This window comes from Trichomonas vaginalis, chromosome V (assembly GCF_026262505.1).
Source record: "Trichomonas vaginalis G3 chromosome V, whole genome shotgun sequence".
NCBI classification, from domain to species: domain Eukaryota; phylum Parabasalia; order Trichomonadida; family Trichomonadidae; genus Trichomonas; species Trichomonas vaginalis.
Genome location: NC_067207.1, coordinates 16,819,390 through 16,842,429, shown reverse-complemented (window position 1 = coordinate 16,842,429; position 23,040 = coordinate 16,819,390). Strand labels below are relative to the sequence as shown.

Genomic DNA, 23,040 nt, shown 5'->3' with positions numbered 1-23,040 from the left:
AGATGTAAAATGTTCAGAAAAATTGAGTGTGCAATAATGTAAGAAAATTGATTGTATCTGATTTTTTAGAAAATGTTCTCATTTCTCTTATCTAGCAGTATTTGTGAAACATATCAGGCTAAATTTGGATTCAACTCGGCTCCATTGGTCGGCAATGAACCAACAGCAATAGATTTTACCTCTTTAAACGAAGATTCTTTCTACGTTTTGTTACACAACGCTGATGGCATTGATAAAAGAAAACTATCCAAGAAAAATCAGTTTTCTAGTATCAGTGCAATAAATGGAACCAAATTTGCAAACTTCACAGTTTTACCAGATTTACGTTGTGTCTTTGAAAACTTTATTATTGGTGTTTCAAGCATGCCAATATACGCTGATATTAACCCAGGAAACTCACTGAACAGACATTGTTTCTATGTTGCCACAACTAAGAATGCAGACATCAGATTCAAGTGCAACTTGAATACATCGTGCCACATTCAAGTCTATGAAGACATGTTGAATCCGATTGATAAGAAAGAAGATGTTTTAAACTACAGATCGAAGAATCTTATCTTTGTAGTTACTCCAGATGAATATTCATCAGGAGTTGCTGGTATTTCATCGATCACAGCTCCAGACTATTCAGAAAATGATACGGTTGGATCATATTATTACATGAACAGTGGATTCGAAAAGCATTCTGTTCCAAGTGCAAAGTTAGGCAGTGAGTATCCTCAAGAGGATAGGTCTACTACATATACAACTGTTGTCACTGGTGAACCAGAAAAACCAGGTGTTCATAATGTAGATTTGAGATCAAAGAAGGAAACGAAGTTATACATTTCAGAACATTCAGTTGTTATGTTCTTGGATACACCAAACTTCGATAAAGTCAACATCAAAGTTCATTCAGGAATCAACACAGTCAACATGCGAAGTAAGTATGATTACAACATTCCTTATGCAGTTGTTTTCAAGTCATCAGGATACATCATCTTCCAGTCCGATTTCACATCAGATATCACATATTGCATCATCCCGTATGATAAAGAATATAAGTGTGACAACAAGTTCTTCATCTCAGGAATCAACCGTGATTTCTATTTGACACCATCTAACACAAGCAAAGTCATTCAATACTCAGACAACGAGCTCCAGATTCCAGAAGGCGACACTAACTGTTTATTTGTTTTCCCTTCATCAGACAAGATCAAATCTAACATCACGTTGTTTGAGAATGGCTTCACAGTCGAGAATCAAACAGGTGTTGAGAATACACCACTTTATGCTGCATACATCCACAGGAACAAAGTTTCAAGTGACAGTGAAACCTATCTTAAGATCACAGGCAACAGCAACTACAATGACGACATTCGCATGGTTACTATGTCCAAAGGCGGCAAAGACTTCTACATCGAGATTGGTGGCACTCCAGTTGGCTTGATTGTTGGTGTTATTGTTGCAGTTATACTTATTGGCTGTCTTGCAGCGGGTGGATACTTCCTTATCAAACACATCAAAGGCAAACAAGCAGACTCCTCCTCACGTGGTCCTCAAACAGTTTTAGTTTAAATAATAATAAATATTAAAGTTTTATATGCAAATTCATTTTTCCTCGTATATTTTTACCATATTAAAAGTAAATTATGCATAAAATAATAATAAATATTCATAATTTATTCAGTTAAATTAATACTTTGCGGATGTTTTGTCAGAAGTGTGAAACGACCCATAAAGTGTCTGAAAATTGTAATATCAAGTATTTTGAATGAAAAATAATCGTATACTAGTGAATTATTATTTCAATAGTGATGGCATTCTAAATTTTATATGTCAAAAAAAGGCATAATAAAATAGAAGTAATGAGATAAAATAAATATAATATTTACAGTTTCAACTTTATTTTCCAACAAATTCTGACAGCGAATCGTCTATTTATTTTTAATGAATTTACACATTTATCTAAGTTATGGAATATTCCAAATAATGGGGGATAATTCAGTGGCTTACATATTCAATTATAGATTTTTCTGAGAACTCTCAAAGTTTTCTTCCAAATTTTTCTCGCAAAAAACAGAATTAATCAATATATTAGCTCCAAGTATTTATCAATTCGATTTTATTTATTTCACACTCAAAAATTTATCGGAAAATAAATTCTTCATTACCTTCGGTTTTTGTTTGGGCTGAAATTTCAGAAGAGAAAAGTTTGAGATGATTTTTTATTCAATTATTCAAAATTATCTGCCATGAAAACGTATTAAGAAAACCTTGTTTTTAATGTTTACTATTGATTTTGATAAGAAAAATTGAGATAAATCATACGAGGTCTGACAAACCGTTCAAAAAGAATATGATTTCTTTCTTACTATCTCGTGCTTCTGCATTAACGTATGAAGCTAAATATGGATATAACACAGCCCCAATAGAAGAAGGCAAAGCTACAGACATCGACTTTTCCAAACTTCAAATGAAATATGGAGATTCATATGTTTTATTACACAACTATCAAGACATTGATAAAAAGCGAATAAGCAAAAGAAATCAATTTGCAAGTATTGAAGCTGATGGAAAGACAAATTCTGCAAATTTTACCGTGCTTCAATATATTCCTTGCCTATATGAGAACTTTATTTTTGGAGTATCTAATATGCCTACATATGCTGAAATAAATCCAAAAAATTCACAGGCCGAGCATTGTTTTTACATTGCAACATCTAAGATTGCAAATATCAAAATTAAGTGCAATTTGAATACTTCATGCCATTATAAAGTTTATGAAGACCTGATTAATCGTGTTGAGAGAAGTGAAAGCGAATTAATCTATAGATCTAAGAATCTTATTATTGAATTTACTCCAGATGAATTTTCATCAGGTTTTGTTGGCGTTTCTTCGATCACATCTCTTGAATATCCAGAAAATAACACAGTTGGAGCATATTATTACATGAACAGTGGATTTGAGAAGCATTCCGTACCAAATGCAAAATTGGGAAGTGATTATGTAGGCGAAACTATCCATACAGAGATTATTCAAACCTATATATCTAGTGATCCAGAAAAGCCAGGAGTTTATAATGTCGACTTGAGATCAAAGAAAGAACGTAAGTATATTATCTCAGAGAATTCAGTTGTAATGTTCTTAGATACACCAAACTTCGATAAAGTCAACATCAAAGTTCATTCAGGAATCAACACAGTCAACATGAGAAGCAAATATAATTTCAATATTCCTTATGCGGTCGTATTCAAATCAACGGGCTATATTATATTCCAGTCCGATTTCACATCTGATATCACATTTGCCATCATGTCATACGACAAAGATAAGGAATGTGACAACAAATTATTCTTCTCCGGGATCAACAAAGATTTCTATTTCACACTAGGAAACTCAAAGAAAATCGTTCAATACTCTGACAATGAGATTCAGATTCCAAAAGATACAAGAAACTGCTTATATGTTTTCCCTTCATCTGACAAGATCAATTCAAAGATTATTAAGACAGAACATGACTTTACAGTCGAAGATGAAAAAACTGTTGAAGATACACCACTTTATTCAGCTCGTATTTACAGAAGTTCAGATCCAAAAGATAATGAGAGTTATGTTCAGCTCACAGGAGATAATAACTACAACAATGATATTAGAATGGTTACAATGCTCAAAGATGGAAAAGATTTCTATATTGAGATTGGCGGAACTCATCCTCATTGCAGGTCTTGCTGTTGGTGGCTTCTTCCTTTACAAACATTTCAAAGGAAATAAATCTGATTCATCAGCAAATCAGAATGCTGAAGCATAAATTAAACATTAATTTTATAATTTTCATATTTATATGAATTTGAGCTATTACTTGCATGAAATTACAATAACCAGTTCATGAGGCATTATGTTAATATAATATCAATTCGTTATTTGTTCAGTATCATGATATAAATTTTAAAAAAGTGACATATTAAAATGAATTTTTTGTTTCTATGTTTTTCTTTGAGTGTTGAATATGATGGTATTTTCCAAAAGATATACAACAAAAATATTGTGGTTATAGATGCTATTGGATCATCTACACAAAGAATTAACTGAACAACACAATTAACAAAGCCTGAATACGCAATTTATCCATGGGAAAAGTCTTATGATTGGTGTTCCAATTGTGGAAAATCGTATGATGATCATCCATATATTACTTTTTCCTTGAAATCAAACAAATTTAAAATCAAAGGATATTTTGTTAGATCTGGATGCTGCTATGATAGTCTTTGCTGCTGTGAGTCGAGTGTTATATGCATAGAATGCTGCCTATATTCATGGTCAATACAGATTTCCGACGATAATAAAACTTGGACAACAATTCACAAAGTAGAGAAAGATTATGAAATGAAAAGATGCCATCAGAAAACATATAATTTCGATAAGTCTTATTCTGCAAAATTTGTTAGAATGATACAGGATGAAAGCTGCCCAGGAGAACTACCTTGTATCGCAATAAACAAACTAGATTTGATTGGAGAAATTGAAACAGGAAATGATAATGAAGATGAGAACTTTGTTTCGTATCATGACGACGATGATGATGTAAGTATAATTGGCCATATTTCAAAGAATGAAAATGTCAAAATAGACTAAACAAAAACTGTCAAAAAATTTGACACTTTTCAAAAATATGCTTTTTTTTACCTTGCTATTCCTTATTTGTCAAACTAAATACAGCATGAGGATTTACAATTGCAGGCTCTGATAAAGTATTATATTGTCAAGTAAAAGTCTCAAATCAATTGTTTCCAATTGTGCATTTACTTGACATCCCCTCACAAAATCAATAAATCTTAATTTTAATTGCAAAAAAGTATAGCAGCTATATTATGTAGTAAATAGTGATTAATAATAACTTTTTCCTGTCAAAAATATTAACATTTTATAAACTGAGTGACAAAACCTAGGTGAGGATCAGACTTAGAAAAATGTGTCAAAAAATTGAGAGAATCTCAAAAAGATAAAAGTTCACTCTTAAAAAATCCCAAGTATAAGAATAAGCTTAATATGCTATATTTTTTACATAGTGGCAAAAACAAGTATGTATGAAAAAGATATGGATGAAAGAGAATTATAGTTATGATAGACACAGCTTTTGATATTTCTTTCAGTGTAGCAGTAGTCTTTATCATTCATAATAGTGACATTTTTGCCCATGAATGTCTCTCCCTTGTAATACCTTGTTACATGGAAAGTTGGAATATTTTCAGTATATTGAAAGTTTTCAAATCCAACAGGAACAAAAGTTGGAGAACAAATATAGACATCAGAAAGAAAAGTTCTGTAAAAATCTTGATAATTTCTCAGTCTAATATTTGATGGAAGAATGAGCAACTTAAGACTTCTACAATTTTCAAAAGGACGAAAATTTATTGTAGCAGAAATTCCTTCCTCAAAAATAATACTCTGTAATTTAATGGCTTCTGAAAAACCAAATTGATCAATTGTTCTCACAGATTTAGGAATAAATATTTCTGTGATACTTGTGTTCCAAAAAGTATCCATTGCAATTTTTTCCAATGTATTCGGAAGAGATATTGACGTTATTAAGTAACATGATCTAAACGAATATGGAGATGTTTGAATTACTTTATAATATCGGCTCCCGTCGAATGCATTGCTTGGAATTTGAACGTGACCAGAGAGAATGGTACCATTTGGAACTGCATTTCCATATTCATTGTTAGATGTACCTAATGCGCATACAGTGGCATTGATTTTTTCAAAAACCAAGTTACCATATGTAAAATTCTCCAAATATGTACATTCAAATCAAATCAAAAAAAAATTGAATTGAACTTTACAATTTCCTTAATATAATAAACTTAACTTATGTATTTCCCAAAGTAAACCTTCCTCGGGTTAAATTGATGATTGGAATATTCATTTTATATATTATCGGGAGCCGTTGGATTTCTACAAAAAATAAGATTGGTTAAATGAATTGAGTGTTTGGAATGAAATTTGATATATTTATAGTCATTATATGAATATTACAAAATCTTGAACATGTTGGAGTTTATATATCAAGCAAAAGATACAATTACTGAATGAGAAAAATTAATTAAATTTTTTAATATTTTTTTAAACAATTTTAATGTTGCCATTTTTAGAGATGTGTCCAATGATGCTGACATCATCATCGTCGTCATGGAATGAAACAAATTCTTCTTTGTCTGAAACACCTTCTGCAATGACATCACCAAGAAGATCAAGTTTGTTGATTGCAAGACATGGAGGATCACCTGGACATGCTTCGTTCTGGATGAGACGAACGTATTTGCATTCGTATTCCTGATCAAAGTTGTATGTTTTCTCACGGCATCGACGCATCTCGTAATCTTTTTCAACACGATGAACTTCTTTCCATGTTTTGTTGTCGTCTGAGATCTGAAGTGACCATGAATACATGCAGCATTTAGCACAATATCCGTATTCTTCGCAGCAACAACTATTCGCATAGCAGCATCCTGATCTGACAAAGTAGCCACGAATTTTAATTTTCTTTGAATTTAAGGAAAAAGTTATCCATGGATGTTCATCATAGCTTTTTCCGCAATTCGAACACCAATCATACCTTTTATCCCATGGATAAATGGCATATTCTGGTTGAGTAAGTTGATGACTTCCGTTTATGTACTGTTTTGATGATCCGCTAGCATCAACTGCAATAATTTTATCGTAATATACCTTTTTAAATATCCCATCAACTTGAATTCCAAAACAGAATGAAGAAAAAAGGGAAATCATTTTTTTTCAAAAAAAATTGATATCGTTTTCAATTCATTTAAATAAATAAATTAAATATTGATCCTTATTGTATTAAATTGCGAATATTCACTTCAAAATTATGAGTTCAAAGTTCCTTTTTGATTTATTGTAGTAGAATAATGAAGTATTAATGTCTACAATATGTGATGGGAAATTGTTAATCATTTCTTGATATTTTATCTCAGCTGCCTAGTAAGGGTTACCTTACCAAGTTTTCAAAATAATTTTTTAAATACAATATGTAATAGAAATAGCTTCAACAAAAGGGAAAAAAATGATATACAGTGTATGAGGATATGTTAATTAAACTTCTCTGAAAGAGCTTGGCTTACAGAAAGTAGATCATGAAATGTTTTTTATAGCTAACAATAGAATAATGAAAAATAATTTCCCAATTCACTTTTTGAATCATAATAATTGAATTGAGTAAGTCGAATTTGTATTTAACACTATAATTCTTTCATCTATGTAGAAAGTATTTAAACAATCGAAAGGCTTTCTTTTTCAACATCCGATTCGTCTTTTTCTACTGCAAGGAACATTATAATTATAAATAATGGTAGAAATCTAAATAAAAAAGATGAAACATAAAATACTTCCCAAATAATATAGTAAATTGGATGATCGTTTTTAACCCAGAAGTAAATCTCAAACGCAATTGATCATAGAATGGCACTGAATATTTTCTCAGTAATAAATTCAAAATTCATTAAAAATGCAAGTAGTTTGATGTGTTTTTTCAAAAATTGTGGAAGAAAAGCATGTAATTTTGGCAATATTAAAATTAAACTGATAAGGTACATTGCGAATCCAAGAAAAAAGTCTGAATAATGTATAATCCTTTCGGTAATAATATAAAAATTCAATATAGAAATCCTGAATTCTAAATAAACAGCAATAAACAAGATAAATAGATATATTAAAAAGATGTATTTAAGTATCAAATAAAAGTAAATGAATAAATCTGTATACTTTATTCCAATAAGTTTAAAAACACGAAAGCATTGATATGAATAATCCCACAAAGAAATATGAGTTAAAACTTGAAATGTTCTATATACCTTGTAATAACTATCTTCATATGTATGGTAAATATAATTGAATGCATAATATGTAAATGAAAAAGATAATTTATATACAATTAAGCTTCATATAAGACCAATTCCTCGAAAATTATGATACTTTTCTAATATATTTTGATTTAGTAAGATATTGAAAATAATATAGAAAAATGGAATAAAGACAATTGCTAGAATGAAGATGTCCGAATATAAATATGGGTCATCTAAATGAAAATCAGTTATGAATATGTGGTTATTGACTTTCTCTACATAAAAATACCAATAATAAATAAACAGGATTTTAACCGAGGGCATTCTGATCAGATCTAAAATACATCAAAAAGGTGGCAGTTAAGTTATCAGAATTTTTTATCAGATTGTAATGGTAATATAGATAAATACTTATAATAATACAAAAATTAAAAATAAAACTGATCAAATAATGAAATTGTTAGAACAGAATTTTACCATCTGACTTTAATTCAAATTTCTGATAATTGGCGTGAAGCGTCAATGAAAATTAACCTTAAACATTTGAATTGAAGGTCGTGTCATAGGGGCGTGATTACACCCTTAAATTTGATGCAAAGTGGAAAATATCCATACAAAATTAGTATAATAAGAGTAATATACGCCCGTAAAAGCAGCTATTAGACTTTAATTACAACTATCGTGAAGCGTCATTGAAAACCTTAAACATCTGAATTGAAGACCATGTCTTAGATGCTTAAATTATCAAATCAGTAGTGAAAAAAAAAGTTGTCTTTTGGCTAATAATAGCAAGTAAGGAATCCCTTATGTCATTGTTAATTGTATAAAATTTGGTAATATTATCTTTTTATCTAGGATTATTTTATAATATCAAAGCTGTTAATTCCTTATGATTATTATCTGTTTCTTCATCTAATTCTCCATCTGATAGAATAGAAATTATGAATAAAAGATGTACAGTATAAAGTATCACTGATAATAAATGTATTAGTTCATTTATTAAATAAGATGCTTTTAGATTCCTAGTATTGAAAGATATGTATATTGATGATTCAGAATTAATTGTTGATGTTAATCTTTCTATTAAGAATCCCAAACACAAAAAGAAGAATCCCAATTTTATTTTTGATAAGACAGTAGGTGGAATGAATTTTTGTACTTTTTTCGTTAAGAATAAATAACAAATAATATAAAGTAATGCCATGGATATTTGAAATGAATAATTTTTGATAAATCCGACATAATTCATGATAGTAAAAATTAATCCAGGTGATTCATAAGATTTATTGACAAATATTAATATTATAGTTTAAATTGAATAAGCTAATATATAATACTTTAAAAATAAGCTAAAATATCCTAAATATTTTGTAAATTTAAATCCGATTAAAGTAAAAATTCGAAAACATCGATATGTATAGTCCATAGAACTTATATAATAAAGCAAATAAACTAAAGCAGCTTGTAGTTGATAGCAAGGATCATTATAAAGATAATAAAAAGCATTATAATAAATTGCTCTACCTAATAAAAAAACAATAATTGCTAAACAGTAACCAACACCGGGATAATTATTTAAGTTAAATGAAATTGGTTGGATTCTAAGAGATCTAATGATGAAATAGAAAAATGGAATAAAAATTATTAAATAAATGAAGATATCTGAATATAGATATGGGTTGTCATAATTGTTTATATGAACAAATGTATGACCTCTAGACTCTTTTAGATACCAATCAATGTAATAAATATATTTTATGTTACTCATTGAATAATTACTGTTTATCTCAGACCAAACGGTCTGTATCGTTTATCTTCTGACATATGTTTATCAAAATTCTACTTCGATACAACTAAATTCTGACTAATAAAAAGTATTATCATTGGCTTTTAGCGGATTTCATGATACTATGCTAACTCATTTGTTTTTGATGAATTTCAGATAATATGAAGCGTAAAAAATGAATTAATAAAGTGGCCTTAAGTACGAACATATGATTCATTTTATGATTTACAAACAAGAATTTATTTATAAGTTCGAAATGAGTGCATGAAAAATAAATTTTTATCTAATTTTATATAATAAAAATATACTTAAATAAACTGGCATTTGCAACTAAATTTTATATGATGACAGAATTCAATTCACTTTTGTTTTCTTCATTTTCTTCGTTTTTACCTCCTTCTTCGTGCATCTATACATAAAAGCATCAGTGCATGAATATTTCTTGAACCTTAAATATGGCTGGGTGGAACTCACCCACATTACCAAAAATTTAATAATTATAGATCGTGTTGATACAATAAAGTATGCACGATTTAGATTCGAGTTCAATTTAATCAGAAGATAATCATGCATCTGAATGAGGTAATTTAAATTATTTAGCAGATTAGACATGTACTTTTATGTGTTTATCGGATGTTTTTTACAATTTATTTTGTTGCTTTTGTCATCAAAAAATAATGAAAACAGCAACTGAATTATCTTTTGTCATATTTTAATTATGACAAGTATTTCAGCTTTCTGCTAATTAATTTATTAGAAAAATAAAATAATTAATATAAAATAGACGAATTCAATTCGTTTTGATCTTCCAACTGCTAAAAGAGAAATAATATATAGTAAAGGACCAAACCGAATTATTACGGATATTATCTTAAATATTTCATACTTTAGATTTGAAGAGGGATACAAGAAATCGATGTGTAGATAAAAATATAATGAGTCTCTAATATTTTCGAAAATCATATCCACATAAATCCTAAAGTAGTATTGCATATATATAATATGATCTATCGATTATAATATCCTGATAATCAATGGTTTTGAATATCACTTCAAAATCTTTTGGATCATACTCATCAATAAGAAATGTTATCACAATAAAATAAATAGTATTAAGCAGGTAATAATATTTCAAAAATATGCATAAATATCCTAAATATTTTGTGAATTTGAATCCGATTAGATTAAAAATCCGAAAGCATTGATAAAGATAATCCCATGAGGCAATGAAAAATAAATAGAACAATAAAGAATATTGCATATCGTAGCTATAACGATTGTAAAAATAATTGAATGCGTTTAGATTAATTGATCTCCCTAATTTATAAACAATAATTGCAAAACTATATCCAATTCCTGGATAATTATTTGATTTATAGGTTATTGATTGAGATCTAAGAGAACGAATGATAAAATAGAAAAATGGAATAAAAATTATGAATAATATGAATATTTCTGAATACAAACACGCATCATCAAAAATCCATCCGCGAACAAATGTATGTCCTTTGGATGCATTTAAATAATAATCAAAGTAGCATATTTTCATTGTAATGAATAAATCTGATCAAGAACGATTGAATATAAATTTTTTGATCAGAAAAAAAACTATAATGAAACTAAATATAATATTATGTTAATGCGGCTAACTCAATTCACTCTGAGTGTCTAATGTTGTATTCAAATTATTCAAATGACGATAAAGGCCCGTTAAATGGAGCTAAATACTTAATTGTTAATGGGATCATGCACAAGACAACTGATTCCATGGACCAGACTATCGATGGCATTACAGTTGCACTTAAATTACGCAAAGTTGATATGGCAACTGACCATACCGAATTGAATCACTAGTTGCTAGCGAATCTGATATCAACTTCAACTCAGCATTACTTGAGTCCATTCAGTATTCAGAAAAGCCAGAAAACCAAGAAAAAATAAATAATCATGTACAACGCAAAGAAATTAATTGATGCTAATGACATTGATAAGACTTCATACCTTCTCGATAACAATATCTTTGTAGAACCTTATTTACTAGATGTTCTCTTACTCGGTGAAGAACAAATGAGAAAGAATCCATGTATTGCTGTTCACAGCCTTCAAACATAGTATGGGAGATCTTTATTCTCCAATTTCCGAACACAAGTCAAACAAAGATGATGACTTTTCCTTGACCTACTACAGATACGGTATCGAAGATAATGATCCTCAATCAATGGTTGCTACCGCTCGGCTTATTGAACCTTTTAGAACCAGATGAGCTATATGAGGAAGCCAAAGCTATTATTCCTTCAATTGCTATTCCAAAGAGACACAAGGAACATCCAAAACCAGCAGAACGACTAAAATCAGAGCTAAAACCAGAACCGGTTGAAGAACCAGAGCCTTTTGAAGAGCCAAAGCCATAACCACAGCCTCCTGTCGCTCCAGAACCAGTACATGAAGAGTCAGCCCCAGAATCATAACAAGAACCTCCATTTATTAAAGAATTAGTGCGACAATACCCTATGCCAGATGATGAATATCCAACAATTAATGCAAAAGCATTGATTCTCACTGGTTTTGCTGGATCTGTTTTGGTCGGAGCATTATTCAATATCGCAAAAAAAATCGATGAAGAAATAAAATGTATGTTCATTATTTCTCATCAAATATATAAAATATCCCACATATATTGATTCCTTATATTAAGAAAAATATAATAAATTTTTATTAAATGAAAGCTTTTCTTGTTTCATGAAATAAATTTGTGCTTATTTATTCTGATCTTATTTTCCTCCTGGATGGAAATCGATATTTAATTCAATAAAAATCTTCAACTAAAAATGAGCTTTTCTTTTTTGTTATTCAAAAAATCCATGGTGACATTGTTAAAATAATTTTTATGCAAAAGTCGACTTTAAAATACAATTTTTAAAATACGACTTTTAGTGGAATTTTTTAAAAAAGTGACTTTTAAAAATTTTAATGTCTGATTATGACATTCATGAAGATAAATATAGTAAATTTCAACAAATCTGTAATGACTGCACTAATTTGTATATTTCGTTGTATCAATTAAAAACGAAAAATGAAAAAGAATTACACACGATTTACGAAAAGATCAAAACAATTTTGATTGACTCAAAGAAATATTCACCTAAAAACATTATAATAGACATTTTAGACATCATTCCATATAATAACCGCTACATAAAGTCATACTTGGAACTTGCCAAACTCATATCTGATGATTATCATGTAAATGATTTCACTAATATTCCATACATATCTAATTTTCAGTCTTATAAAGAATATGGAAATACAAAAATTCCAGAAATTCTTAAAGAACACACAATTTACAAAGCTATAATGAATAACGATCTAGAAAGGTTTATTGCTCACACAGAATGTGAAAGTTTTTTTGAAACACAAATGCTTGAATGCGAATTATATCCTTGTTCTGATAAAGGTTATTCATTACTTGAATTATGTTGTTATCACGGAGCTGTTGATTGTTTCAAGTTTTTAAGAACGAAATTTAGCTCAAAAATAACTCAAGCATGTCTTGAGTTATCATTTTTAGGACAAAATCAAGAGATTATGAGTGAATGCTTGAAATTTCAAAAACCAAATGATAAATGTATGGAGTACGCAATTATTTCACATAACATTGATTTTGTTACATTCTTAATGAATGAATACAATCTGAAGATTGATTTAGAATACTGCGGAAAATATAAAAATCTTGAATCATTTTTTGTTTTTTTCGATCAAACTTATAATGCTAACATTTGCTTATATTATTCAATTAACTATAATATCCCTTTGCTTTCGGAATATTTTCTTCCATTTTGTTCAAAAATCAACAAAAAATATAATACAAATGAGCAAACAATTCTTCATATTGCCACAGAAAAAAATGAATATATAGTTGAACACCTACTCTCATATGGAGCAACTGTCAATAAAAAGGATTTGCATGGAAAAACAGCTCTTCATATTGCCACAGATAAAAATTATTTTGATATAGCTAAACTTCTGATTTCACATGGTGCAAATTCTAATGAAAAAGATGATTTTAGACAAACAGATCTTCACTATGCAGCAAAAAATAAAAGTATAGAAATTGTCGAATACCTTCTTTCACATGGTGCAACTGTCAATGAAAAAGATAATGTTGGACAAACAGCTCTTCACTATGCAGCACAATGTCGCTATGAAAGAATAGCCGAACTTCTTCTTTCACATGGTGCAAATATCAATGAGAAAAATGATTTTGGACAAACAGCTCTCCACGTTGCAATAAAAAATACAGGTCAAGAAATGGTCCAACTCCTTCTTTCACATGGTGCAACTGTCAATGAAAAAGATAACGCTGGAAAAACAGTTTTCCATTATGCAGTAGAATATAACATTAAAAGAGCAGCCGAACTTTTTCTTTCACATGGTGCAACTGTCAATGAAAAGGATTTGCATGGAAAAACAGCTCTTCATATTGCCACAGATAAAAATTATTTTGATATAGCTAAACTTCTGATTTCACATGGTGCAAATTCTAATGAAAAAGATGATTTTAGACAAACAGATCTTCACTATGCAATAAAAAATAAGAGTATAAAATGGTCGAGCTCCTTCTTTCACATGGTGCAACTGTCAATGAAAAAGATAACACTGGAAAAACAGTTCTCCACTATGCAGTAGAATATAACATTAAAAGAGCAGCCGAACTTTTTCTTTCACATGGTGCAAATGCTAATGAAAAAGATGATTTTAGACAAACAGATCTTCACTATGCAGCAAAAAATAAAAGTATAGAAATTGTCGAATACCTTCTTTCACATGGTGCAACTGTCAATGAAAAAGATAATGTTGGACAAACAGCTCTTCACTATGCAGCACAATGTCGCTATGAAAGAATAGCCGAACTTCCTCTTTCACATGGTGCAAATATCAATGAGAAAAATGATTTTGGACAAACAGCTCTCCACATTGCAGCAGAATATAACTTTGAAAGAACAGTCAAACTTCTACTTTCGCATGGTGCAAATATTAAAGAAATAGATAAATATGGACAAACAGCTCTTCAAATTGCAACAGATTATAATTGTAAAGGAGTAGTGGAACTTCTAACTTTAACCCGGTTGTAACTTTCCATTGACACCACACCGTGGTGACATTTATGATTTTTTCTTTGGCATGAATAAAAATTGAGAAAAATTGGATTAAATGCATATTTTAAAGAAAAAGGAAAATATTATTGATAGTTTAAGCAGTTGACAAAATAAATATATATTCGCTTTTTAATGGAAATCCCTCCTCTCAAAGAGTGACAAATATATTTTGAATATTATATGATCACGGCTTATTTCGTGGGAAAACTACTAAGGAAAATTCAATTCGCAAATTACAAGAAAAAAAATTATTATTGAGTGTCTTCAGTATTCGAGCAATTTATATTCCTTCAGAATTAGAGAAGAATTCTGTCTTTATATTAATGAACTTAATGGTCTGCTTATACTACTTACTGTCATTATCTCACAAAATATGCAAATCCTTGTTTTTAATAGTAAAAAAAATATAACAGCCATAGCAGGTACTACATTATGATTAATATTTTTTTGCCCATAATAATTTCATCTTAAAAATTGGGACAGAAAATTAAAGAGTTCAAGTAAATTGCAAGAAACTTGGATTAAAGCTTTACTTACGCCCATCTGACTTTAATTCAATTTTTTGACAACTGGCATGAAGTATGTGCTCTCTTAAAGTCAGATGGGGAAAAGAAAATAATGTTAAATCTTATATTTGAGCTAGAAGTGAAGAAGACATTGCATCATGCATATTGTTGGTCGTATCTTCATTTTTGCTTCCTGAAGAAAGGATGAAAATCATCATAAGTAATGGGACATATTCTACAATTAATGATATAATGTCTGAAATTTCAAAAATCAAGTAATATGATGAATGAGATATAGGATCTTTTTTGTAGTAAAAATAGAAGATGAAAATTTCTGTTTTCCTGATAATATCAAATGTAATATCACTTAAAAACCCAAGATACATTAAGATCATTGCAATTTTTAGTTTCTTCATGATTTTTTTAGGAAAAATTCTTTCGATACTTGGAAGTAAGAATAAATAACAAATGATATAAAGTATAGCTGCAAATATATAATAAGAATAATCAAATATTTGATACATATCATCAATAATTTTAATTGGTTCGGATTTATCGATATACATGAATACAATGGTATAGATTGTATATAACAAATAGAAATATTTCAGAAGTATACATAAATATCCTATGTATTTCGTAAATTTCAATCCAAGTAAAGTAAAAATTCGAAAACATTGATAAAAATAATCCCAACAACCGATGTACATAAAGAAAGAAAGCATAGAATATAGCATTTCATAGCTATATCCATGATATATGTAATTAAATGCATTAATCCAAATTGAAATTCCTAATTTGTAAGCGATAACTGAAAAACAGAAACCAATACCTGGATAGTTACTCGATTTAAAACGTGTTGAATGGGATCTGAGAGAATCAACTATAAAATAGAAGAATGGAATAAAGAGAATAAGCAAAATAAAGATATTAGAGTAAAACATTGGGACGTCGAAGCTGTTTTTTCGAATAAAAGTATGACCTCTTGTCGAATTTAAATAAGAATCAAGTCGATAAATATCATTTATTGCTTTTCCCATTGGAAAAAAAAATTCAATAATCCCCCAATTTTTTTAGATCTGATTTCTAAGAAAAGATTATAATTATGTGATCGCATATAAATTTTCTTATTAAAAAATATGGTATAATATTCGCGCCCGTAAATGAATAATGATTATTTTTAATTCAATTTTTCAAAAAAATTTAAAAAGTTTTAGGACAAATTATAATATTACTGAATTCAATTCAGAAGCATTATCATCGCTGTCTTTCTCTATGCTTTGGCCACCTATCGAAAGAAGAAAAATAAAACACATTAATGGACCATAAATTAATATAAGAGAAGTTACATTAAAAACCTCTGTGATTACCATTGATTTGTGTCGTGATATCTTTCCAAGAACACGTATCGAATAATACTGTGAAGATTCTATATTTTGAATTAATATATCAATTATAAATCCGAAATACATGATAAATATTGCTATTTTAATCCAAAATCTTACTTTTGGAGGTAAAATTGTTTGTACTTTTGGAAATGTCAAGAAAAATCCAATAAAATATAAAAGAACCGCTCTGATGACCTCTCCAAAAAATTCTATCATTGTAATAATATCATTTATGGTCCTAACAGTGTCATTAAAGTCTTTGATGAATTGTAAAACAAAACGATATAATATTATGAATAAGTACGAATATTTTAAGAAAATACAGATGCATAGAAATACTTTTGCAGCCTTCATTCCTAGAAGTGTAAATATATTAAAACATTGAGCATAATATTCCCATGAAGAAAAAATGAACATTGCTGCGAATAAATACGGCATATTAATGTAAGAACTTTGGTTGTAAGTATAGTTAAAAGCCCTGTTGACGAAAGATTCTGCTAATTTATAAAAAACAAATGAAATGACTATTCCTGGACCGTTGAATTTAATCTTGAGCGATATTATTTGTGAACGAATTAACTTTGCCACAAAATAAATAAATATAAGGAAGATGAATGAACGAATAAAGATTTGTGAATATGAATATGGGTCGTCGTACATCAATTGAGATACGAACGAATGCCCTTAGATTCCTCCATGTATTTATAACTTGTGAGAGCTGACTTTAATTTAGAATTGCTCATATCATTGCACTTCTTAAAAAATTGAAAAGAACTATCAAAAATTATATGCATGTGTTACGTCTTAATCTGTGAATCATATTATTCAATATAGAATTGAAAGAGAATATAAAAAACCGGTAAGTTATAGAAATTTTGTAATGTCTTTATTTATATATGATTAATGTATTTAAATTTATTATAAATTTTGTAAAGCGATCGATCTTTAATAGTGGAAAAATTGAAAACCGTTTTTGCATAAATTTGGCAAATAAAATACAGTGAATTGAGAAGTATTTACAAATATTACATTGATTCATATAATGCGCTGTATCAGTTAAAAACTGAAAATGAAGAAGAATTAAACTCAATTTACAAAATGCTCAAAACAAATTTGATTGACTCAAAGAAACATCTTCCTCAAAATATAATCAAAGATATTTTAGACATCATCCTGTTTAACAATCGCTATACAAAGTCATATTTGACTCTTGCCAAACTCTTTACTGATGAATATCATGTAACAGAGGTTTTTGAAATTTCGGGTGTTTCTAACGTCCTGTTTTATAATGAATATGGGATTAAATTACACAAGTCTAATGAATTCAAAAAAATTAAATTGGAGAATCTCGACATTCATGCAGAAAATTCAATTTATGGAGCAATTATGTATAATGACAAAGAAAAATTTATTTCATTCACGGAAAGAGAAGGATTTGATAAAGATAAAAAACTTATAAGCAAATTATATCCATAATCTGATAATGGATATTCATTACTTGAATTATGTTGTTACCACAGAGCCGTTGATTGTTTCAAGTTGTTAAGATCAAAATTTAACTCAGAAATAACTCGAACGTGTCTTCAACTTTCATTTTTAGGAAAAAATAAAGAGATTATGAGTGAATGTTTGAAGTATCAAGAACCAAATAAAGATTGCATGAAATATGCAATTATTTCACACAACATTGATTTTGTTACATTCTTGATGAATGAATACAATATAGAGATCAATTTAGACCATTGCGTCAAATTTAAGAATCTTGATCCATTTTTAGCGAATGCTTTCTTTATTCAGCCATGTTTAATATTCCATCTATTTGCGAATATTGTATTTCACTTGGGGCAAATATCAATGCAAAAAATGTTAATGGGAAAACCGCTCTTCATTGTGCAGCAGATAACAAATGCAAAGAAATAGTTGAACTTCTTATTTCACATGGTGCATATCTCAATATAATGGATAAATATTTGAAAACCCCACTTCAATATGCAGTATATCATAATTATAAAGATATAGTTGAACTTCTGATTTCAAATGGTGCGAATACAAACGAAAAAGATAAATATGGGGAAAATGCTCTTCATTATGCAGTATACCATAATTATAAAGATACAGTTGAACTTCTTATTTCAAATGGTGCGAATATTAATGAAAGAGATAATAATGGGGAAAACGCTTTACATTATGCAGCCCGTTATAATTATAAAGAAATGATTGTATTTCTTCTTTTACATAGTGCAAAAATCAATGAAAGAGACAATGATGGGAAAACAGCTCTACATTATGCAGCACGTCACAATTATAAAGAAACAATTGAACTTTTACTTTCACATGGCGCAAATATCAATGAAAGGGATAATAATGGAGAAGCCGCTCTTCATATTGCAGCACGTTGTTCTAGTAAAGAAACAGTTGAACTTTTACTTTCACATGGCGCTAATATTAATGAAAGAGACAATTATGGAAAAACTGTGCTTCATATTGCAGCTCGTTATACTTATAAAGATACAGTTCAACTTTTACTTTCACATGGTGCTAATATTAATGAAATAGACAATAATGGGAAAACTGCGCTAAATTCTGCAACACGTTGTTTATATAAAGAAACGACCGAACTTCTTCTTGCATGTTGTAAACAGAAATTCATCAAAAGTGACAGCTCTCAATTTTTTGACATTTGTAAATTCTAAATTGAATAAGAAAAATGAAATAATACCAAGCATAATACAATATTCTAGATTTAATTATAATTAGGAAAAAGTTAGTTTTGAGAGTACTTTTCATAGGCATATAGAATGAAATCTTCTGAAAAATAATATCACATAAACTCATATTATTTTCTAATATATAACTATTTTATATAAAAATCAAATTCAATGATCTTAAAAGCGAAGGATAAACCTCAAAATTTACGAATATAATGAGTGGGAATATAATGCTTATCTATCATAAAACCATATGAAATATTAATTTTTGCTTTACGCCTAATTTTTGACGAGAATTAGCACGAAGAATTGCATGATAAATCAAAACATTTAATCAAAGTCAATTTTATTTTTCATATTCAAATGGACTGAGTGTTAACATTTAACATTTTTTGCTAATTGTCGTCAAAAATTAGGCGTAAAGCAAAAATTAATATTTCATATGGTTTTATGATAGATAAGCATTATATTCCCACTCATTATATTCGTAAATTTTGAGGTTTATCCTTCGCTTTTAAGATCATTGAATTTGATTTTTATATAAAATAGTTATATATTAGAAAATAATATGAGTTTATGTGATATTATTTTTCAGAAGATTTTGTGTTCTTCTTCAAAAATTTATTTTTTTATTAAAAAGAATCTTTACAAAATATACATTTACTTTAATTAATATTTAAAAACGTGCTCTATCAAAAGTTCTAAAAATTCAATATTTTAGCTTTTCTGAGGTGTCACTTTTGATGAATTTCTGTTTACAACATGCACATGGTGCAAATGTCAATGAAAATGATAAATATTGTCTAGCATCGAGGTTATCAATTTTTTAAAAATTATAAATGTCACTTTTTTAATAAAAATGAATTGTTTGTTATTTCTGAGTTTAAGAGAATCGATTAAAGATGGGATATTCAAAAAAGTATTCCATGAAAATATTATTTCAATTGATGTTAGTGGATCTTCTCAGCAAGATATAAATGGCTCAATGCAAGTAACAAAACCAGAATACTCAATTTATCCATGGGATAAAGACTATGATTGGTGTTCGAATTGCGGAAAAAGTTATGATGAACACCCTTACATCTCCTATTCTTTAAAAAACAAGAAATTAAAAATCAAAGGATATTTTGTACGTTCTGGCTGCTGCTACATAGGATGCTGCTGCGAAGAATACGGATATTGTGCTAAATGCTGCATGTATTCATGGTCACTTCAGATCTCAGACGACAACAAAACATGGAAAGAAGTTCATCGTGTTGAAAAAGATTACGATATGCGTCGATGCCGTGAGAAAACATATAACTTTGATCAGGAATACGAATGCAAATACGTTCGTCTTATCCAGAACGAAGCATGTCCAGGTGATCCTCCATGTCTTGCAATCAACAAACTTGATCTTCTTGGTGATGTCATTGCAGAAGGTGTTTCAGACAAAGAAGAATTTGTTTCATTCCATGACGACGATGATGATGTCAGCATCATTGGACACATCTCTAAAAATGGCAACATTAAAATTGTTTAAAAAAAAATATTAAAAAAATTAATTAATTTTTCTAATTCAGTAACATTATCTTTTTCTTGCTAAATAAACTCCACTATGTTCAAGATTTTGCAATATTCATATAATGACTCTAAATATATCATCTTATTTTCTGAAGATATCTTTGTTTCCTAATAATTTATAAAAAACAAATGAAATGAATATTCCAACCATCAATTTTACCAGATATAATTACAGGAAGCAATCATTGCGATAGGAATACGATGGCTCCCATTGGGAAGCACATAATTATAAGTTATACAGTGCAAATGGTAAAGTTCAATTCAAAAAGTGGTTGTTTTTTGATCTGAAATTACATATTTGGAGAATTTTACATATGATAACTTGGTTTTTGAAAAAATCAATGCCACTGTATGCGCATTAGGTACATCTAACAATGAATATGGAAATGCAGTTCCAAATGGGACTACTCTCTCTGGTCACGTTCAAATTCCAAGTAATGCATTTGACGGGAGCCGATATTATAAAGTAATTCAAACATCTCCATATTCGTTTAGAACATGTTACTTAATAACGTCTATCTCCCTTCCGAATACGTTGGAAAAAATTGCAATGGATACTTTTTGGAACACAAGTATCACAGAAATATTTATTCCTAAATCTGTGAGAACAATTGATCAATTTGGTTTTTCAGAAGCCATTAAATTACAGAGTATTCTTTTTGAGGAAGGAATTTCTGCTACAATAGGTTGTCGTCCTTTTGAAAATTGTAGAAGTCTTAAGTTGCTTATTCTTCCATCAAATATTATATTGGCAAATAATCAAGATTTTTTCAATACTTTTCTTTCTGATGTCTATGTCTGCTCTCCAACTTTTGTTCCTGTTGGATATCTTAACTTTCAAAATACTGTAAATATTCCTACTTTCCATGTAACAAGGTATTACAAGGGAGAGACATTCATGGGCAAAAATGTCACTATTATGAATGATAAAGACTACTGCTACACTGAAATGAATATCAAAAGCTGTGTCTATCATAACTATAATTCTCTTTCATCCATATCTTTTTCATACATTTTTGTTTTTGTCACTATGTAAAAATTAAATCATATTAAACTCATTCTTTTTCAAATATCATTCCCCCAACCCATATTTTCTAGATTTCATTGATGATATATACAAAAATAAAGCATTTCATCAGCAGACTGTTAATTTTTCATGTCTTTTGTCATCAAAAGTCCTTTCTCAAATAAAAAAGGGTTTATTTTTTGACTAACGTTTTAAATAATTTGGAGAATTTTACATATGGTAACTTGGTTTTTGAAAAACTCAATGCCACTGTATGCGCATTAGGTACATCTAACAATGAATATGGAAATGCAGTTCCAAATGGGACTACTCTCTCTGGTCACGTTCAAATTCCAAGTAACGCATTCGACGGTAACCAATATTACAAAGTGATTCAAACATCGAGCTATTCATTTCGAAATTGTTACTTAATAACATCGATTTTACTTCCAAATACTTTAGAATACATCGCTAGAGATACTTTTTGGAATACATGTATCATAGAAATATTTATTCCCAAATCAGTACGAAAATTGTCCGAATACTGTTTTTCAGAAGCAACTAAATTGCAAAATATTATTTTTGAAGAAGGAATTTCGACGACATTAGGATATCGCCCATTTGAAAATTGCAAAAGGCTTAAGTTACTCATCCTTCCATCAAATATTATTTTGTCAAATGATCGAATTTTCTACGCCACTTCTTTTTCTGATGTCTACATTTGCTCTCCAGCATTCGTTCCTGTTGGATATAATAACTTTCAATATACTACAACTATTCCAACATTTCACGTTACAAAATATTACAAAGGGGAGACATTCATGGGCGAAAACGTTACTATTATGGGTGATAAAGATTATTGCTATATCGAAAGGAAAATCAAAAGTTGCGCATATCATAACTATAATTCTCTTTCATCTATTACTTTTTCATACATCTTTGTTTTCATCACAATGTAAAAACTATCTTTATTAAGCTCTTTCTCCGTCTAAACTTTAAAGCTTGACACATTTTACAAACTCATAAAAAACTCGATATAATTTCGAAATAGATTATTCAATGAAGCGAATTGCAATAATACT

General features: G+C 29.1%; 8 protein-coding genes across 8 annotated transcripts, besides 6 other annotated features; 7 read left to right on the top strand and 1 right to left on the bottom strand.

Annotated features, from left to right (window-relative positions):
* Window positions 1–57: 57 nt before the first annotated feature.
* Window positions 58–1,582, top strand: TVAGG3_0350400 (uncharacterized protein; the record flags this gene model as incomplete). Its single annotated transcript, XM_001320123.2, has 1 exon — window positions 73–1,557. The coding sequence occupies one exon, from the start codon at window positions 73–75 to the stop codon at window positions 1,555–1,557; it is 1,485 nt and encodes a 494-aa protein (XP_001320158.1).
* Window positions 1,583–2,338: 756 nt separating this feature from the next.
* Window positions 2,339–3,754, top strand: TVAGG3_0350390 (uncharacterized protein; the record flags this gene model as incomplete). The annotated part of the gene is made up of 1 exon (XM_001320122.1): window positions 2,339–3,754. The coding sequence occupies one exon, from the start codon at window positions 2,339–2,341 to the stop codon at window positions 3,752–3,754; it is 1,416 nt and encodes a 471-aa protein (XP_001320157.1).
* A 202-nt stretch (window positions 3,755–3,956) lies between these two features.
* Window positions 3,957–4,885, top strand: TVAGG3_0350380 (uncharacterized protein; the record flags this gene model as incomplete). The annotated part of the gene is made up of 1 exon (XM_001320121.1): window positions 4,367–4,615. One exon carries the CDS (start codon window positions 4,367–4,369, stop codon window positions 4,613–4,615), a length of 249 nt encoding a protein of 82 aa, XP_001320156.1.
* Window positions 4,886–6,078: 1,193 nt separating this feature from the next.
* TVAGG3_0350370 (galactose-binding domain-like family) lies at window positions 6,079–6,774 on the bottom strand (the record flags this gene model as incomplete). The annotated part of the gene is made up of 1 exon (XM_001320120.1): window positions 6,107–6,772. The coding sequence occupies one exon, from the start codon at window positions 6,770–6,772 to the stop codon at window positions 6,107–6,109; it is 666 nt and encodes a 221-aa protein (XP_001320155.1).
* Window positions 6,775–8,321: 1,547 nt separating this feature from the next.
* Window positions 8,322–8,430: a mobile genetic element.
* A 2,693-nt stretch (window positions 8,431–11,123) lies between these two features.
* On the top strand, window positions 11,124–12,448 carry TVAGG3_0350350 (uncharacterized protein; the record flags this gene model as incomplete). The annotated part of the gene is made up of 1 exon (XM_001320119.1): window positions 11,579–11,743. The coding sequence occupies one exon, from the start codon at window positions 11,579–11,581 to the stop codon at window positions 11,741–11,743; it is 165 nt and encodes a 54-aa protein (XP_001320154.1).
* Window positions 12,449–12,601: 153 nt separating this feature from the next.
* Window positions 12,602–14,317, top strand: TVAGG3_0350340 (ankyrin repeat and SOCS box-containing protein 4 family; the record flags this gene model as incomplete). The annotated part of the gene is made up of 1 exon (XM_001320117.1): window positions 12,602–14,317. One exon carries the CDS (start codon window positions 12,602–12,604, stop codon window positions 14,315–14,317), a length of 1,716 nt encoding a protein of 571 aa, XP_001320152.1.
* A 434-nt stretch (window positions 14,318–14,751) lies between these two features.
* Window positions 14,752–14,804: a mobile genetic element.
* Window positions 14,805–17,779: 2,975 nt separating this feature from the next.
* Window positions 17,780–18,157, top strand: TVAGG3_0350320 (spectrin binding; the record flags this gene model as incomplete). Its single annotated transcript, XM_001320116.1, has 1 exon — window positions 17,780–18,157. The coding sequence occupies one exon, from the start codon at window positions 17,780–17,782 to the stop codon at window positions 18,155–18,157; it is 378 nt and encodes a 125-aa protein (XP_001320151.1).
* A 1,154-nt stretch (window positions 18,158–19,311) lies between these two features.
* Window positions 19,312–19,346: a mobile genetic element.
* Window positions 19,312–19,346: a terminal%2Cinverted (terminal inverted repeat of Banshee-A3 transposon ID:TVAGG3_0350310).
* A 768-nt stretch (window positions 19,347–20,114) lies between these two features.
* Window positions 20,115–20,152: a mobile genetic element.
* Window positions 20,115–20,152: a terminal%2Cinverted (terminal inverted repeat of Banshee-A3 transposon ID:TVAGG3_0350300).
* Window positions 20,153–20,248: 96 nt separating this feature from the next.
* TVAGG3_0350290 (galactose-binding domain-like family) lies at window positions 20,249–22,965 on the top strand (the record flags this gene model as incomplete). Its single annotated transcript, XM_001320114.1, has 1 exon — window positions 20,249–20,911. The coding sequence occupies one exon, from the start codon at window positions 20,249–20,251 to the stop codon at window positions 20,909–20,911; it is 663 nt and encodes a 220-aa protein (XP_001320149.1).
* Between the last annotated feature and the right edge of the window lie 75 nt (window positions 22,966–23,040).